This window comes from Planococcus citri, chromosome 1 (assembly GCF_950023065.1).
Source record: "Planococcus citri chromosome 1, ihPlaCitr1.1, whole genome shotgun sequence".
NCBI lineage: Eukaryota > Metazoa > Arthropoda > Insecta > Hemiptera > Pseudococcidae > Planococcus > Planococcus citri.
Window position 1 is genome coordinate 80,444,333 of NC_088677.1, and position 18,871 is coordinate 80,463,203.

General features: G+C 34.8%; 2 protein-coding genes across 3 annotated transcripts; one reads left to right on the forward strand and one right to left on the reverse strand.

Moving 5' to 3' along the window:
* Window positions 1–3,194: 3,194 nt before the first annotated feature.
* Window positions 3,195–10,295, reverse strand: LOC135836955 (uncharacterized). The gene is made up of 3 exons (XM_065352049.1): window positions 10,022–10,295; window positions 9,031–9,136; window positions 3,195–8,943 (listed from the first exon to the last, which is right to left on the reverse strand). Exon 3 carries the CDS (start codon window positions 8,859–8,861, stop codon window positions 3,816–3,818), a length of 5,046 nt encoding a protein of 1,681 aa, XP_065208121.1. The 5' UTR covers window positions 8,862–8,943; window positions 9,031–9,136; window positions 10,022–10,295; the 3' UTR covers window positions 3,195–3,815.
* Window positions 10,296–13,130: 2,835 nt separating this feature from the next.
* On the forward strand, window positions 13,131–18,772 carry LOC135837002 (uncharacterized). Of its 2 annotated transcripts, none has more exons than XR_010557124.1 (9): window positions 13,131–13,415; window positions 13,606–13,649; window positions 13,768–13,914; window positions 14,522–14,981; window positions 15,108–15,184; window positions 15,271–15,411; window positions 17,191–17,361; window positions 17,450–17,633; window positions 17,714–18,772. XR_010557124.1 is itself a non-coding variant. In XM_065352119.1 (9 exons), exons 1-9 carry the CDS (start codon window positions 13,382–13,384, stop codon window positions 17,813–17,815), a joined length of 1,293 nt encoding a protein of 430 aa, XP_065208191.1. In that variant the 5' UTR covers window positions 13,132–13,381; the 3' UTR covers window positions 17,816–18,772. The 2 variants fall into 2 exon arrangements, 1 of the variants encoding a protein (XP_065208191.1); XM_065352119.1 differs by having other exon boundaries at window positions 13,132–13,415; window positions 17,450–17,566.
* Window positions 18,773–18,871: the final 99 nt, after the last annotated feature.

The window sequence follows — 18,871 nt, forward strand, 5'->3', positions numbered from 1 at the left end:
TGTCAAAAAAGTAAGACTTTTGTGCAATTTTATGGAAGAGGTGACTTTTTTTGTAAAATGTTGACAAGAATGGTAATTTTGACAAGTGCAGAGATTTTACTTTCTAGAATTATTCATTTGTTAATAATATTATCATTTTTTTCTTCTTCAAAAAGACGTAAGGCCCAAGATTAGGAAAATCTGAATTTTTAAATGTTTAAAAAAAAGTAACCTTACAAAGGAACCTTTCAAACTCACACTCTCCGATTAGAACTAAACCAAGCTACATCGAAAAATCATGTTCTGAAATCCTCTTGACCATAATTCGCCAGTCCCCACCAAAGATACGCGCTCTGGTGGAGAAGTTGTGAATTACCCCATCCTAGGATAGCCACTCGATTGTCTTATGGGATCTTGCCCAATTTCTTAGTTTTTCTCGAATAATTTTTGAATGGTTAATGCTACAGATTTGAATTAAAAACCAGCTTGTAGAGGAAAGAAAGTAGATCATTTTTCATTCTTCAAACACCTATGTGCTCGATCAAAATTTTGATTTATTTTAATTTAAATGTAAAAAAATTTCAACCTTGAAACTTTGAACTTTAATAAATCGAAAATTTGATCGAGCACATAGGTGTTTGAAACATGAAAAATGATCTACTCTTTCTCCTCTACAACCTCGTTTTTTCCCCAGAGCTCTAGCGCTTTTCGATCAAAAGTTGTGAAAGTTCAAAGCTTTGAACTTTGGAAACTTTTGAACGGTAACTGCTAGCGCTTTCGGTAAAAAACCATTTGAAAGGGGATGAAATTTTGAACATTTTGGTATATTAAAGTACCTATGTGTCCACTGAAAATTTTCCGTAATTTCAATTTAAAGTTGACATTTTAAAAAATCTGTCCGTAAAAATGTTTAAAAAAATCGCCATTTCTGTACGAAACTCGAAGAAAAATATACCAATCGATAGGAAATTTCGTCCTCTTCAATTTATGTTCTGACAAAAATTTTCCTAAACCCCTTCAGTTCCGAGAAAAACGAATTTCAACGTTACGCATTAATTTGCTTCCATTCAATATTAATACAGATCTCATCATAGGATACCTGCACAATCCTAGAATGGTCTCATCACCAACGACCACACTAGAGTACGTGCAATTTATATATGCGGGTGACGCGCGCATCCAACGTAAGCGGGAACCAACGAGGGCCTCGAGTCACCAGCCGAATATGCCAACGTGGGCTTCTCGTTGGTTCCCGCTTACGTTGGATGCGCGCGTCACCCGCATATATAAATTGCACGTACTCTAGCGCACTCTGACGGATCGGGGACTTGCGAATTTCAGATTCAAGTTCGTTTTTAGACCTTTGGCGAATTTTTGAAAATTTCAAAAAACTCAAGAAAGCTGTTTTATGGGCGATTTTCAAACTTTTTCATGAGAGATGATTTTTTCGAGCAAAGTGAACCAATGTGAATAATTTCTTCAATTATTTCACTCTTACACACCAACAACTACAATATGCAGTAGTTTTAAACCATTCGGGAGCCACGTCTTCTGTACAAATTTCAAAATTCTAGAGAAATCGAAAATTGTGTGGTGAATTTGATTAAAATCCGTCGACTTTTTTTCGAGATCCACCCAAATGTTCCTACGTTATCATCTTGGCTAATGATTGATTCCATATTTTGCGATACGGATTATTCCTTCATTGTTTTCTCTCTAATAATTTAAAAATTCTTGATGATTGATCAGAAAACTTACACATCGATTCTAACGTCTTCTTAAGCTTTTTATGACCAATTTCATTCAGCAATAAACCAACTTCCATTAGCAAATCGACGCTTTCGATATCATTATTCATTTTTAATGCCAACTCCTTTCGCGTTTTGTCTTTCGCAAAAACATTATTTTTCAAGCCCAATATTTCCAATATTTTATCGGCATCGTATATCGTACCTTCTTCATCACGACTCAAATTCTGTTTTTCCAGGAGCCTTTTCATAACTCCTTCAAGTTTCAATACCTCCACTGAAATTTCATTCACAGCATCGTCGATTTTATCATAATCTTGTCTCAGATAAAAATACAATACACCACTCAACATTCCTTTAGTCAGCTTATCCAGAGATTCATACTGACGTTTTTTTTCTTCGTAATTCTCCAATTGTTTTAGTTCATTTTCACACGTCGATAGAGAGAAAATATCAGTAACATTACGTTGATTGTGTTTTTTAAATATCTTGAATATTTTCTCCATATTTTCCACGTACGATTTTAATCCATTAATAGCTTCGCTAGCTAAATCATTAGGCCAAATACCATCACCATTATAATAATAATCGAAAAAAATCTCAGTCATATCTCGTTTAAATGTTGGATAAGTTCGGTCATTATCACCAGTTCTGGAATTAAGCAAAATAGACGTTTCATTTCGTTCATAACCTTTAAAATAAGGAGATTTCGCGATGAAATTTTCAATCAATTTTCCTATTTTGGATTTATAATCTTCATCGTCACAGATAGGCAATATGGATACTTGTTCTGGTTTAAATATGAGTTTAAAACCTTTGAAACCAGGAAACTGAAAAATACTATCAACGATCAACTGCAGTATTAGGTTTCTCGGGTCACTTTTTTGTATACTTCTCAGCGTCAGATTGGGATGCACTTCTTTTAAAAGCTGATGAATATGATGAACTCGTTCAGCAAATTGTAAACTTGTTGCTCGACTATTAGCATCTCCACAATTATATCCCACGCCAGCGTTCAGAAGTAGTTCAATTGTAGGCAATACATTCAAGAATTCTGCCTCAGAATTTAAAAAAGTCGGTGAAAAATCACCCTGTCCGCGTATCAGATCATTTGTGGGATTACTCAAGCTTTCCAAAGTAAATTTACGAAGAAGTACAGGGTGTTCCAGAATAACCTTTCACATTTTGGTAACCACTGATCTGTGTTCAAGTGGAGCTAGGGGAATGGTAAAGGCGGTTCTAGGTAGCCAAAGCATGCCGAATTATGTTTCAATAGTTATTTTTTGTCCTGGAGAAGTAGATGGCTGTACAGTGTACGTTTACTGTGAAGGTCTTTTTTTAAAAATAAAGACTCCTGGACCCCTTCACTCTTTACTCATCGGTAACGAAGCTCATTTTTATCTAAACAGTGAAGTGAATATACAGAATGTGCGCTTCAAGTGTACAGAGAATCTTTTGATAATACTCGAGAAACCTCTACACGCCGTCAAGTTGACTGTTTGGTTGGGCGTGGCTAAAGTTGGTGTAGTGGGACCATGTGTGTTTAATGAAACAGTGATGGTGAGGGGTAAGGCAAAATGTTGAACAAGTTTCTTGTTCCTGAACTGAAAGGCAGATAAAATAGAGTTACTTACTTGGTTCCAACATGTTGGAGCTACCTATCATTCAGAGACCAACACAATATGTTTAGCGCGTGAGCACTTTGGACATTGAATAATTTCGTTGAACACAGAAATTTAAAGGCCACCTCGATCCCCTGATTTTTCAGCCTATGATTTTTTTTTATGGAGTTACCTCAAGTCAAAAGTGTATCAGGATGAATCTAGGACTCTGAAACATCTTCTAGGTAATCTTAATCGTGAGTCGAGACTGATAGGAAGAGAAGTGTTCAATAATTTGAAAAAATGTTCGGTTGAATGTGTCAAAAATGATGGAAAATATCTCGATGAAAAAATTTTTAAAACTTGATTTTTAATGGAAACTCAAATATACGGTCTAAAAACGGCATGTTTCTACTTCATTTTGGTTGTAAAAGAATTTTTGTAAACATTTTTCTCTCAGAGTAATAAGAAAAACAAATGTGAAAGGTTATTCTGGAACACCCTGTACATTCACACTGGAAGAAAAATCAACACCTTTCTTTATCGCAATCTCAATTATTTCTTTATCGTATTGAAGCAACAGCAAAATCATGTGTTCCTTTATCGACATCTCTTCGAGATCACAATCGACGAAGTTATTTATAAGATCAACATCCGTTTTCTCCATCAATAATTTGATAACATCCGACGGGGCGTTTGCTTTAAGGGCTTCGTAAATTGGTAATTTTTTTCGACCAACGCCGTGAAGATTTTTAAAAAACTCGTCGTTTGTAATATTTTGTTCTACGCACGATTTAAGAACGTTGAATGCAGATAGAAAAAATATACGCTCGATTAAATCATGTCCATGTTTGTCCTTCCAGGTGATATTATAAGATAAATCTCGAATTAAAAATTTCGCCAAGTCGTCATGGTCGTTTTCAGAGGATATCCATAAAGGACTATCATTCCATTCATTAGTCTCGAGATGTTTGAGCAATAGTTCACTGTAAGACAATTTATCAAATTTGGGATATTCGAGTGAAGATCTTTCATCGACGTATTTTTTCAGTGCTTTGGCCAGTCCAATGTAGCCCATTTCTGCACAAACGCATAATAATTTAAGCAGCAATGATTTAATCGCGTTATTCGTGTTGATCTTGAAAATCTCTCTGATTTTCAAATAATATTCTTCATTTTGTTTTGATAAGAAGAAATCAATAATTCCTAGTAATATTTTAGCGGATTGCGGAGTAGGCTTGGCCTTTTTAGAGCCATACTCTGTTATTTGTTTGGCAAGCTCTACAAACAACATCTCAATCTTTTTTGTTGCATTTGCATCCAGACTCGAAGAATTCTTAGCAATGAGCTGTAAAAACTTGCAAACTTGAATAAAATTGTTCTTCACCAAAATTCCTATCATAATATTCTGAATAAAATCTTTTTGAGATTCTTCATTCTCGATTGAATCGAATTTATCCCAAATATAATTCGCAGCGAAATACTCTGCAAAAGTACGATGAATAAATACAGGTTTATCATCGACGATTTCAGTAATCACAAGAGTGTTGCTTTCAGCAGACAAATCATCAGCTTTCTTCAACTCTATAGGATTATTTTTAATAATCTTACTAATAATACCAGTCCTTTCCCTCGCATCACTTATTTCACTCATCAAACCACGTACTTCTTCCAATTCCTTTTCAGACAGGATTTTATCCATTTTAGGCATCGAATAAACAGCCAATTTTTTATTATCTTCTTTCAATTTTTTAATCGCCTCCTTTATTCTACGTTTAACGTCAGGTTTATCTTTGGAACGATCAAAATCCTCGTGGTTTTTCCTTTCCTTTATATAAAACAATGTCTTGACAAAATCTTCGTAAAGAGAGACCAAATCCAGTTTCTTGTCGAGTACCTCTATACTCTCTTGAGAAAGTTCTCGATTACCCGAATGATAAAATTTTTCAAATTCTTCTGAAAACACGGTAGCGATCATGAAAATTTGCAATGGAATGCTCAAGAACTTTCGGTCTTGATCGTTTATAGATTCGGAAAATCGATCGAGTAATTCGTTGATGAAAACGTCTGCTCTTTCTCTTCTCGATTTACTATTCAATAATTCCTCCAATGCCAAGTTTTTGCTCCAAAATTTCACCAAAAAATCGTGCTGCTCTTCTTTTTCAAATGGCATCAATGAGTATGAAAATGTACTCAGGTTATCTTCAGGCTCCCTTTGAATATTATAAGGACGAGTAGTTAACCAAATCTTTTCGACTTTTGTATCTTTTAAAACTTTCAGTAATTTTACGACCACATTATTGTAATCTGGGCTTATCTCGTCAAAACCGTCAAACAGCAATATCACATCGCCATCTAGGAAAAAACGTACGAACAGCTTCATTTCCAACGACGATAATCCTTCATTCTTAACAGAATCTATTTCCATGTTTCCTTCGGTCAATGCCCGATGTATCATCTCTTTCGTTCGTTCGTCTTCTTCGGAATACTTAAAATGTTGAAAATTGACAATTTCACATAAAAATTTCATGGCTTCGAGCTCGTTGATTTCAATCTGATTTTCCAGTCGATCACTGAACGGTGTGGAAAATTCGAGCAAGTCGCTTCTAACAATCCACACAGAAGCTGAATCAGATCGAGTCTCACACGCCAAATGAGAAAGTATCACAGATTTACCCATTCCAGCTTCTGCCGCCAGTAGGAATACTTTATCAGATACGTCTGTAATTTTTGAAATTTCACTCGGTTTATATTTTCTAATGCATTGTTCACGAGTATCTACAAATTCACGCAAATTGGTCAGGTCACCGCGTGATTTTTGCCATATTAATCGATTATTTTTCTTCTTCAGCCAATGAATATTGCAGTCGTCGAATTGTTCGCAGAGCTTCTTGAAATTAGTACCAGTAGAAGAAATGACTAAAATATCTCCACCGGAATACTCGTTCAATTTGTTGGTATCGTTCTTGTTGTTGTCATCAATCAGGAAAAAATTGCCTTCGTTCCGAATAGCTTTTTTGATAACCAGAGAACGACCAAATGTACGATCAACGAAGTACTCCTTCACATCTTCATATTTCGAGTCCATAAGTGATTTACCAATCTGTATCTTCTCGTCATTAATAAGCTTAGAGAGCACGTCTCCTGTCAATATATGAGTTGACTTTGCATCCAACACTGAACCTAAATTCACTTGTTTTCCTTGAAATATAACTTTTGCATGATTTAAAATTTTTTCTTGAGATTCTTCGGTAAGATCGTTTAAATTGTTGTTAAAATCATCAATTTCTTTATAGAGATTATTTCGCGAGAAATTGTCTTTGAATTTCTGAGCAAAAGTGTCATTTTTTAAAGTTATAAGAATAACTTTCTTCTTTTTATGGGTTTCCAATATCGTAGCTAATTCGAAGTATAAATGATCATGCTTTTTCGTGTTTTTCTCAGCTTTGCATTCGATGACTAGTAATTCACATTTTTCTGATTTGAAAGCATTTTTAACATAATCCTCTATAAACAAAACATTTTGCAAACTCATGAAAATGTAACCGTCGTCTTTTTGATAGACATCCTTTAAAGTTTGAAAAACTTTCAGTGAACCGAAAATGGTTTCGTGAGAATTTATCAAGTTGAAAATCTGTTCAGCTTCTGAATCTAAGAACTCCCGTAGCTCTCGTGCTATCAACTCATTTTGAAATGATAATTGAAATTGTTTTATTTTGGCAAGGCACAGCAAGGTAGGACCGATCAATACCAATTTGGAAGTTTTTTGTTTAATTACTTCTAAATATTCATTACCCTCTTCATCGGTTAAAAAACGACCTTTTTTGTCTTTCATCCAATTCAGCATATCTTTCTGAAGTTTATCTGCCAGGAGTTCGCTATCGATTAGTTTGAAACGTTCGTCCAAGAGTAAGTCCTTTTCAAGAACGTGGCTTAACTGAATTTCATTCGGTTGATTGACTGAAAAAACTAATTTCTTGAGAAACTCATCTATGTCTTTTTTATCAATTGAATCATTTGGCAACGAATCTTTCGAATAAAGCTGTCTCTCTTCGCATGTTTCATCTCTAAATTTTTCTGAGATATGAAATTTATACTCGCTCATTTCAGTCCATTTTACCTCTCCAAGTTCGGTTTTCAATGCATTACGGAACTCGTCTAAATTACCAGTCAATTTTTCACCCTCGTCGAGAAACCGTGAACTAAAACAGTATTCATCATCATCCTCGTCAAACTTTTTTACAAATACATGTCCTCCTAATTTATCAATATCAAGCTTAGCATTTCTCCTAATTGTTTGAACTATTTTAACACTTTCCTCATTCGCATCTTTTATAATCATTTTTGCAATTTCTTTAGCTAATAATTTCGGATTAGTAAGCTTGAGACAAAATTTTACTCCAAAAGTTGACGATATTTTCAGATTTTTCGCCTTCATCGTTTCCCAGAAGTTATCATCGAATTTCTCTTTTGATACCTGTCTGTATTCGTTATAAAAAGCATTTCTGAACCTTTCCAACTCTGGTGATTTTCCAAAATCTGTAAACTCTTCACGAAATTTACCTACTTCAACACCTTTAATTTCAACACGCTCAATTACCTTCTCTCCTAGCACAGCATGATAGGTTTTGAGTAAATCATCTCCCAAGTCTAGGCATTTCTCACGAGATATATGAGAAGCCAGCACATTTGCTAGTCTATCAAGTTCTGATGTTCGGGACAAAATTGACAATAAAGTAGGAAATAGCTCTAGTTTAATTTCATATCGCCTAAAATCTTTTTCGCGAGATTCGAACTGTAAAATTTTATCCTCATCGGTTTTTTCTTTGAATCTATTTTTCAAATCTTCGTGTAGATCGATATTAGTACTAATAACAAAGTCTTTTAATTCATAATCATTAAATTCGGGATTGCCCTTAATTTTCAAATACGATAAAAAATATTTTTTCAAACTGAAATCGTCATCTTTTTCATTCAACAAAGCAGAAATGGTTATTTTTTCATTTTGATTTTGTTTGTGTTTTACTTGCACAAAGCGACATACATCTTTACCACTTTTTTCATCAGTATAACCGAACACAATGTCATCAAATTTTTCGGCTGCCACCATTTCGGTGGCTAAAGTGAACTTGTACTTATTCTCTAGCCCTCGTACTAAAAATAAAGTTAATAATTTTAGTTGGTAAACGACACCATGATGTGTTAATTTTAACCCTGCAACATCGTGTTCTTCAGTATTTTTCTGTTTCTGTACCGGACCATCGGATTCACTTTTTAATCTTTTGGAACTACGTGTAGAAGGTCCGGGTTGTTCGTTACATATATTTTCTGACTCGAGTTTCAGTTTTTTTACGGTGGGAGTATCAATATTACCTTCACTTTTTATTCTTTTGGAACTGGAAGGTCCTGGTTGTTCATGAAAATGCGTTTCTGGCTCGAGCTTCGGTTTTTTCAACGGCCCATATTCGATATCTTCACTTTTTATTCTTTTGGAACTGGAAGGTCCGGGTTGTTCGTCTGAATCCGAAGACATTCTGATATTTTTCGATACTCGTTGTTCTGTTATTTATGGTTCACTGGTAGCTTGCAAATTTGAATAATAGAAATACAGCATTCTGAAAATACACAGCTTGATCAGCATCAAAAAATTACACAAAAAAGTGAGCATTTCAAAATTCAAAACGCACTTGACAAATACATACCTCTGCAACTTCGTCAGGTTCCTTCGTCAAAACCATACAGCTCAAAAAATGATCATTAAAAAAATATGTCTTCAAATTGGAATAGGAAAAGATCGGTAACTGATTCCTGAAATGCAAAATATTGTTTACTATTTACCCAATTTGTTATAATTTATAAGTATCAACACTATCAACAGTGATGTAGCAAGCTCGAATTTTTGGAAAGGAATAAGGTAGTTTTTGAAAATCAATTTCAATATCACAAATTTGAAATCAAATTAAAAAAACATCCTTCAATATATTCCTGTTTTTCGTGACCCACCCTAAAGTATTTCTAAATTATGTGAATTTCAATTTGGAAAAACATTGTCTACAGATTTATCAGAATTTTTCTAAAAATATAGAAAAGTAAGCATTCAAAATGAGAGGAGTCGAAATGAACTGATTACAGAAATTAAACTGCCTCAAAGAAAAGAAAAGAGAAACACAGATTTAGCGTAAGTACTTATAGATGATTGGAAATTTTATTCTCTACAACTTCAGTGTTTTCGTTTTTTTGCCAAAAACACTTCGGGACAGCAGACCTAAGGAGTATGGAAGGGTTAATTGAAGAAAATGCTCGAACCTCACCGTACATCTTTTTTACTACTTTCGTTACTAACTAACTTTTGAAATTCAACATTTGGGGTGCTAAAATTGTAAACAAAGATGCGTAATTCATCCAAAATGATAGAAAAAAATGTACGACGACAAAATAATTTCAAATTGAAACGACACAGGTCTAACAAATAATAAACTAACCGAACTACAGGTATAGGTACGCAAAATACTCAATTTTTCAACCTGCAGCTTTCAAAATTCAAAATTTGTTCGTCGTCTATACCTTGTGATGTGAAGGAAACTTTTATCCTATTTCCTCCTCCAAAAAACGAGAATGCTACATCCATCCCTATGATATCAAAATTGAATCTGATGCAATGTAATTAGTACTGATAAGGAACAAGGAACTTACCCAGTTGTACGGTATCGATTCCGATTGATTAAGAACTCGTAAAAGAGTTACCCATATTCAAAGAAAAATACTAAGCATACAGCTTGTAAAATAAAACAAATTCAAAAACTTTACAACTTTGACGAAATTATTCAGTCAAGTTGAAATATAACGATAAATATTTCCCGGCGTATGATAACCAATCCAAACAATAACAATTCAACAAGTTGTTGTGCCAGGTTAGGTTCGGTTCTGGTGTCACGTGTTTTTTGTACACATGGCACATGCGTTCGCAGTAAAGCTGATACCTAGAATTACGCGTGAATTTCAATTTCTCGTAATTTACCGAAACCGAAAAAGTTTCAACAAAATGTGAAACACAACACTGAAAAAAAGTGAAAACACATTGACATTTAATAGCCGGTTTCTAGAATTGAATCTTCTCTTTTATAAATTTTTAAGCACTAATTTTCTACTTAGCAACAAAAATGTCAAATTTCAAAATTCAATGAAATGAAACGCAAAAATTATAAAGAAATGCTAATAACGTTACCATCGATGTTTGAAAAATTGAGATTTTTGACGAGGCCAAATGACCAAAAAAACTTAAAAAATGAACCCCATTCGTTCGGGTTCAATAATTAGTTTCTATTGTTTTTTTTGTTCGGATTCAGTCAAATTTTGCAAATGAAATAATCCAATCAAAAAAATAAATTAGAAAGAAACCACCTCATAAAATTAATCGTGTTCAGTGTACAAATGGATTAGCATTTGGCGCGAATCATTTTTATTTTATCTCCAAACAATGTGTGTTCTCAACTCCAAAATATCTGATAAAAATCCTGTGAAAATTGGCAAACAACCTTACAAGGGAACCTCTTGAGGTGTCCGCCTCCGATTTGAACATGACCGCGATTTTTGGAAAGAGCATGTTCTAAAACACCCAAATCCAAATTTTCAGCAGCCCAAGTTCATTTTTCGATTTTTGGCAAATTTTTGAAAATCCAAAATTATTTACTATTTTGGTAATTTATATATATATTTTTTTTTTGTACGTACCTAATCAGTAAAAATGTTTAAAATAAGTCCTAAAACTGATATTAACCCCCCCCCCCACCAATCCAAATTTCGCCATTTCCAGCCATTCTGGAGCCTCCAGCGCAATTTTTCAATTTCTTCAGAATTTTAAATTTGCTCCAGAAGACGTAAATATCAAGTTGGGCAGCTGGAAATCCAGTTGTGTGTCATACTCGACCTGTTTAACGAATTTATCCACATTTCAGCCGATTCTGGAAGAGATACTTCAAGAGTGGTTTTTTGTCCAGCTTTTTTTCAAAATAAAAATATGGAAAAGTTTTCGAAGTTTGCGCGGATCGCAGTATTTTGTCATGAAGTAACCCCACGAGGGCGAATGTCGCCATTTCCAGGAATTTTGGAGCCTCCAGCGCGATTTTTCAATTTCTCCAGGGGCTCCAGAAAGGCTGGAAATCGGGAAATTCACCCTCGTGGGCTTGATTAATGACGAAATACAGCGATTCGCGCATTTTTCAAAAATTTTCTCGCAAACGAGAAATTTTTGATTTTGGGATATTTTTATTTTGAAAAAGCTGGTCAAAAAACCACTTTTGAGGCGTCCCCTCCAGAATAGGCTCAAATGTGACTAAATCCGTTGAACAGGTCGAGTGTAACACACAACTCGATTTTTAGCTGCCCAACATCATATTCACACCTTCTGGAGCAAATTCAAAATTCTGGAGAAATTGAAAAATAGCGCTGGAGGCTCCAGAATGGCTGGAAATAGCGGTACTCGGCCTCGGGGGGTTTGTTGTGGACGAAATACGGCGATTCGGGCAAATTTCAAAAATTTCCTCGCAAACGGGAAACTTTTGATTTTTTGGATTTTTTATTTGAAAAAAACTGGTCTGCAAAAACCACTCTTGAGGTGTCCCTTCCAAAGACGACTCAAACGTGGATAAACTTGTTAAACAGATTGAGTATAACACACAACTCGATTTTTAGCTGCCCATATAATGTTATATTCACGCCTTCTGCAGTAAATTAGACTCCAGAATGGCTGGAAATGGCGAAATTTGGATTTGGGGGGTTAATATCAGTTTTAGGACTTATTTTGAACATTTTTACTGATCAAGTACGTACTTTTAAAAAAAAACATAAATCACCAAAATAGTCAATTTTGGATTTTGAAAAATTCGCCAAAAATCGAAAAATGAACTTGGGCAGCTGAAAATTTGGATTTGGGGGTTTTAGAACATGCTCTTTCCAAAAATCGCGGTCCCGTTCAAATCGGAGGCGGACATCTCAAGAGGTTCCCTTGTTAGTAGGAAAAGGTACCTATGTATAATGTATTTATGATCAAATTTTTTAAAAAATCCCCCATTTTTCAAAAACTTGAATTTCTTGCTGAAAATATACCACTTCTCAAAAAAAATTCTTGAATACCTTTCTTTATAATTATAGCTTAAACAAGTTGAATTCCTATCTTAAATCGGGGTAATCAATCCTAACAATAGGAGATCCATTTTTTGGAAGCTCAAAGCCTAATAAAATTACTGTCCAATGTTCAAAAAAAAAATGAATTTTTCCTACTACGAGTACAATTTTACATTTTATCAACTTTTTGAAACATGAAGTTTTACCTCAGGTCAAAATATTTCCAAACACGAGGTGGGGAAAATTCCAAAAAATGCCCAGTCCCCCCTACAGTAGCCAAATTTTTCGACTCGATTTTTGGTAGGTAGGTAATTTGGTATGCATGGAGCAAAAATTGAAAAAAAATTAAAATTCGAATCTAGAAAGCAGAAAATTCGAAACATATGTACTTTATTTTTGACACCCAGATCGATCTCATTTTTCGACATGCTGAGTGAGAGGGGAATAAAATATGAAAAATATTCAATATTCAGTTATAGGTACCTAGTAGGTAGCTAGGTACCTACCTACCTACCTAATTTGATTACACGCTTCCAACTAAAAAGTAAAAATTGAACAGATAATTTTTGAAAAATTCGACGCTGCAGAAATATTAAAATCTATCAAGCGGTTTTAATTGAAAACACGAGTAGAATAAGTAGTTGAGATAAAAAGAAGATAAATAATCATCAAAGTTGGTAGTACAAATAAGTTACGCGGAAATCTGATCGGAATTCATTAGTACGTCGAGCCAGACTCAAATTATTACCTGAAAAACTTCACATTTGATTACCCAAGTATAATTTTGCTCGCGTTTCTCTTTTTTGGCCTATTCTCTATCAGTTTTCTGCCATTTTAAAAAATATATTCACCCCGGAACGTTCTTTTTTAAAATTTTATCGCCAAAATCAACAGGTTAATTATTTATTTTCAAGTGATATTTTAAGCGTGATGCGTCTCGTGGTTTTTGCCATCATATTTACCGGTGAGTATTCATTATGGTTTTACAATAAAGCTTAATCCAAGCCATCACGTATTTAGGGAAACTTCTCGCTACTTATGTACATATGTTTACGCGGTGATACTGAGGTCCGGAGAGAGTATAGTAACCGACAATTTACACGTAACAGCGAATTGAAATTCATCTAATGCAATTTTTTCATTTTGGTTTGCAGTTATTTCTACTCACGAGAGGTCGTGGGCAGAAGAAACAATACTTGTAAGTACACTCTATACCTACTTAATACTTAATTAATATCATTACCGACAGTTCTTGATCCTAATCGAAGCTAAGATTATTGATCCTATGTAAATTTTCAAACGATTTGCTTCTAAAGAAAGCCAAGGAAATTGACGAGGCAAAACAAGAGCTCCGCCGGTTACCTGAGGATGATAAAGTTGACCTCATTCTTAAATTGCAATCCGACTTGGACAACACCAAATCTAGACTGGGAACCGAGTTGAATAACACTAAACTTGAACTGGTAAGCGAGTTGAATATCACCAAATCTAGACTGGAAACCCAGCTGAATCGCATCACCTCTAAACTGGTCATCATCTTGTTTTTTAATGTTTTTTTTTCTTCTTTTTCAAATCGACTCTTTTTCTGCTTTTTGAATTTTGTTGGGGAAAATTTAATTTTTTGGCAAATTTTCAACTTGAAGGGCATAAGTACCTACCTAAATCTTGGTTACATTTTTAAGAAAAAAATTATATTCTAAATTTAAAAATCGATTATTTTCACAGAAGATATGAATTTCACACAAAATATAAAAATAGCATTTATAAAACGAGTGCGCTATCTGAAATTGAAATTGCGCAATTACCCTTCTCCCCAAATCTGAAAATGAACGTAGGTACAAAATGAAACATAATGCGGCAAAATGACATTGAATAAAAGTTGAGAATAGTATGTAGGTACTTTTCTTTTCGATATAAGCTGAGTATTAGACTTGAGTTGATAAGGACATCTCAGAATTAGAACTTTTGAGTTAAAAATTACCCACCAAAAAAGTATTAGTACCTAATTTTACATATCGTTACAAATCATGGTGATCTTCTCCCTCACCTACCTTCTTCAAATATTTTCAGGAAGAGGAAACTAATTTACGTCGAAAGCTGCAATGCACACAAGATTTTCGGAAATTAATGGAAGAACTTGTATCAGAATGCTATCCTGAATGGGCTACAGTTAGAAAAAAGAATTCATATTATTATGATGAAGATGTTTGGCGACACGTTCTGTTGAACATAGAACATTGGCGAGTTTTACACCTGAAAATTGAATTGCATAAGGCAAATGTGTCGGAAAAAACGTTCATCGAAATTATGGAATATTATTCAAAATTAAGAAAACGGGCCGCTCATGATGAAAGGCTAATGCACCCACAGGAGCGTGAAGAAGTTTTTCTCGAATTTTTGAAAACCAAACCCGGTGCTGAAAAGGTAGTGCTGCGTGTGCTATTCAACTATTCGTACCGAATTCTTATAGATGGTGTTCTTGTTAACACCGACGACACTGTAATCAACAAAATAACTCAAGATACTGAGGGTACGTATGAATATGCATTTTCAATAAGCGGGGAAATATCTACTGGAATATTACAACACGATTCTTTCAGTAAATGGCTGTTTATGCTGGAACTTATTGCTTTTGTTTTTTGTTTTTCTGTTTCAGAACAGCGCGAATCATACAGATTATTACAGTTACCAAAATTCAATTTACCTTACCACGGTGAAGAGTTTATAGAAAATGTAAGTCATGATTCAAATTATGCACCTACTTCTTTTTGTAAATTTTATAATACCCCATTAAAATTAAAATTTGTTTTCATTAAAAGGCTTTCATAGACTTTGTCAAGATACTCAATGGAAAACAGGGTTTAAGCATACAAACTTGCGCGTTTTTCGCGGATGAAAAAGCGGGAGCATTTATATTATTTGATAGTTTTAACGGCACATATGAAACCTGGAAACACATGGTAAGTTGTTATAGTTTTAATACACATTTCATACTTATATTTATTTTCAGGGTACTAAACATAGGGTCATTCCATGTCAACTCAACCAACGTTTTTGGGTCATGTCCTTCGATTTCGCTCAAATTTTTTTTACAATATCTATCCACCCAGTAAGTAAGAAAGCCGCAATCAGTTTGGTCACAGCCCCCTCAGGGGGGTGGGTGAGGGGGGCTTCCGTTACTTTCAAATTGGCTCGAGGTACTCAACTTCAGCAGCCCATTCCTCCAAAACTATGATACTTTGATCAAAACTGATTACACAGTTCCAAAGGACATTGAATTTTAAACTTTTTATGTATTTTGAAATTTTCAAAAATTGAAAGTTGAACTTTCAAAATTTCAAAATGGCGCTGTAAGTGGGAGCTACCATTTAAAATTTTGAAAAAATTTCCATAGATGTGCATTTTGATACTTTTTCGAAATATTTAGGTTTTGAGATGGGACTCGTTGACGGAGGGGGAGCACCCTCACCCCCAATTTTGGGTGAAACTTTCAAAAGAAAATCTGGGGCATGTGATATATCGAATTGTATGTTTTCGGCGACGCTGAACACGAATATGACGTTAGATTTTTGATTGGACCCCATCCACAGCCCCCTGCACCTCTCCAAAGGAGGTAACCCAGAACCCACCCAAAAAATGGTAACATTCGTGTGACACATGAAATAGTATGTTTTCGATATCGCTGAACATGGCCATAGTTTTTTAAATCGACCTCACCCATGGCCCCCAGAACCTCCCCCAATAGGTAAAAGTCCAAAACAATTGTTGGAGGTCGTGGATGAGGTGCAATCAAAAATGTGACGTCATATTCGTGTTCAGCGTCACCAAAAACGTATTATTCCATGTGTCGCACGAACAAAACATTTTTTAAACTTTTACCCCCTTTGGGGAGGTGCTGGGGGCCGTGGATGGGGTCCTATCAAAAATCTAACGTCATATTCGTGTTCAGCGTCACCAAAAACATATTATTCCATGTGTCACACGAACAAAACACTTTTTTGAACTTTTACCCCCTTTGGGGAGGTGCTGGGGGCCGTGGATGGGGTCCTATCAAAAATCTAACGTCATATTCGTGTTCAGCGTCGCCGAAAACATACAATTCGATATATCACATGCCACAGATTTTCTTTGGAAAGTTTCACCCAAAATTGGGGGTGGGGGTGCTCCCCCTCCGTCTACGAGTCCCATCTCGAAACTTAAATATTTCGAAAAAGTATCAAAATGTACATCTATGGAAATTTTTTCAAAATTTTAAATGGTAGCTCCCACTTACAGCGTCATTTTGAAATTTGAACTTCCAAATTGAAAGTTCAATTTTCAATTTTTGAAAATTTCAAAATACTTACAAAGTTTAAAATTCAATGCCCTTTCGAACTGTGAAATCAGTTTTGATCAAAATATCATAGTTTTGGAGGAATGGGCTGCTGAAGTTGAGTACCTCGAGACAATGTAAAAATAATGGAAGCCCCCCACCCGCCCCCTGAGGGGGCTGGGAACAAACTGATTGCGGCTTTCTTACTTACTGAGTGGGTAGATATTGTAAAAAAAAATTGAGCGAAATCGAAAGACATGATTTTCAAAATTGCTTTTTTTTTGGTTGAGTTGACATGGAATGACCCCATACTCTGTGAGATGAAATCCGAGGTTCGGGAGTCGGGACATTTCACCTATCTTGATGAGGGGGGACCCTTTCTTTTTTGAAAAAATGGCTCACAAATTATTTTCCATTTATCTTCCAGAATGACTTCCCTAAAGAAATCGCGTTTCAACCAGAAGAACTTGACGATATAATTCTTACAACGGTGAGCCAGAATGCTTTATTCAAGAACTTGACTGTATTGAATATTACAAGCAGAACACTCCTCACATCAGACCTCGAGGCTTGGGACTATAACAAAGTGATCAGCGAGGTGCTTATCTATTATATTGCACAGCGCTTTGCTTAAATCAAGTATTCATTCCGCATAACAGTATCCATTAATAATTTGATTACTCAAGGTCAAAAATATACTCGCCAATACCGAAATTGAAAGCTGCTTGAAAACGCAAGAAGGCGACTCCGTCCACATTTATTATAAAAAATTTGAAAGCACCCTCGTTGCATACCAGAAAATGGTGAGTACAAAGTAGGTACATTACATACGCACTACATGAAAAATATGGAAATTTAGTCTTCACCTACGTAAGTATAATATCTATACTTGAAGTAAAAAAAAGTATTTTGAGAAGGGGTCTGACATATGCGCGTAATTTTGATTTCAGAAGGAAGTGCTGAGATCCCAAAAAGTAGCAGCGGAACTTTCTATAATAAACGCAACAACTGTGAACCAGGAGAACTTAATTCCCGTTGATATCAAGGGTTAACGATATACGAGTATTTGATACTCATTAATGAATACGTATAGTACATAGAATATAATACGATATCGTTACACCGTTGGTCGGGAACCTTTTGACATCCCCCCCTCTCTTCAAAATAGTCTGCAATTATGTTAAGAAAAAAAGCACTGGCTTGTTACCGAATTTGAGCCAGGCAAATAGTAGTCAGGTAGTAGGTAGGCGAGATTTATATTTAGAAGTACCTATTTCATAGTACATAGTTTTTAGGTGGAGGGGTGTAGACTGAACATTTTCATTTAAAAAAAATCAGGTTTTGCCGATTGATATCATGATACGACTCACAGAAGTTTTCATTTTTCGTTCAAAATTTTTGGTGCTTAATTGTAAAAAAAAGAGACGAAGTTTCCTAAGCGAAGCGAAGGCAAAAGTTTTCAAGCATTTTCAAAAAGTGAATAAAGGAACATAAATTAGAGGATCCTTTCATATTACTTACTTACAAACAAACTGGGAAAAAAATAAAACACTTTGTAAATATAAATTTGTTACACGTACTTACTTATTACTAAAAAAAGCACAACACAACTTCCTTGGAAGAAAAAATTAAATTTCGATTGGATTTCTTAGACATGATAATTTTCAATATGATTTTTCACTGAAGTGAAGAAATATTCAATTCGAATAGATTTTCAGAGGTTGAACGATAGGAATTTTTCCTAAAATGTTTAATTTAGGTAGGTATTTCTTATTTAATCGACTCGGGATGTCGAATTTACAACAGGGTTAAATTTTCAGATGCTCGAGCTAATTCTACAACGCTTTCTGGAGCGATTTGGAATATGTAGCTGGAGAAAAGTCAACTTTTGCTGAAGGTATCACGTCGGCTCGAAAATGGTGGAAATCGATTCGGGATTTCGAGAGGTCTACTTTGGCACCGTTTCGTCAAAAAAAAAAAAAAAAAAAAAAAAAAATAGAATAAATAAATTGAAGTAAAAGTAAAAGGGAGGAGAAAAACAAACAATTTTTCAATTTTCTTACTTTCAAAAATCTCTCACATTAACCCCTCATCTTCTCGTATACATA

Coding starts and splice junctions, on each gene's coding strand:
- LOC135836955 (XM_065352049.1), bottom strand. CDS start 8,861: ATGTCTTCGGATTCAGACGAACAACCCGGACCTTCCAGTTCCAAAAGA.
- LOC135837002 (XM_065352119.1), top strand. CDS start 13,382: ATGCGTCTCGTGGTTTTTGCCATCATATTTACCG. Junction 13,915..14,521: donor ATAACACTAAACTTGAACTG/GTAAGCGAGTTG, acceptor AAATATTTTCAG/GAAGAGGAAACTAATTTACG. Junction 17,567..17,713: donor TCGTTGCATACCAGAAAATG/GTGAGTACAAAG, acceptor TTTTGATTTCAG/AAGGAAGTGCTGAGATCCCA.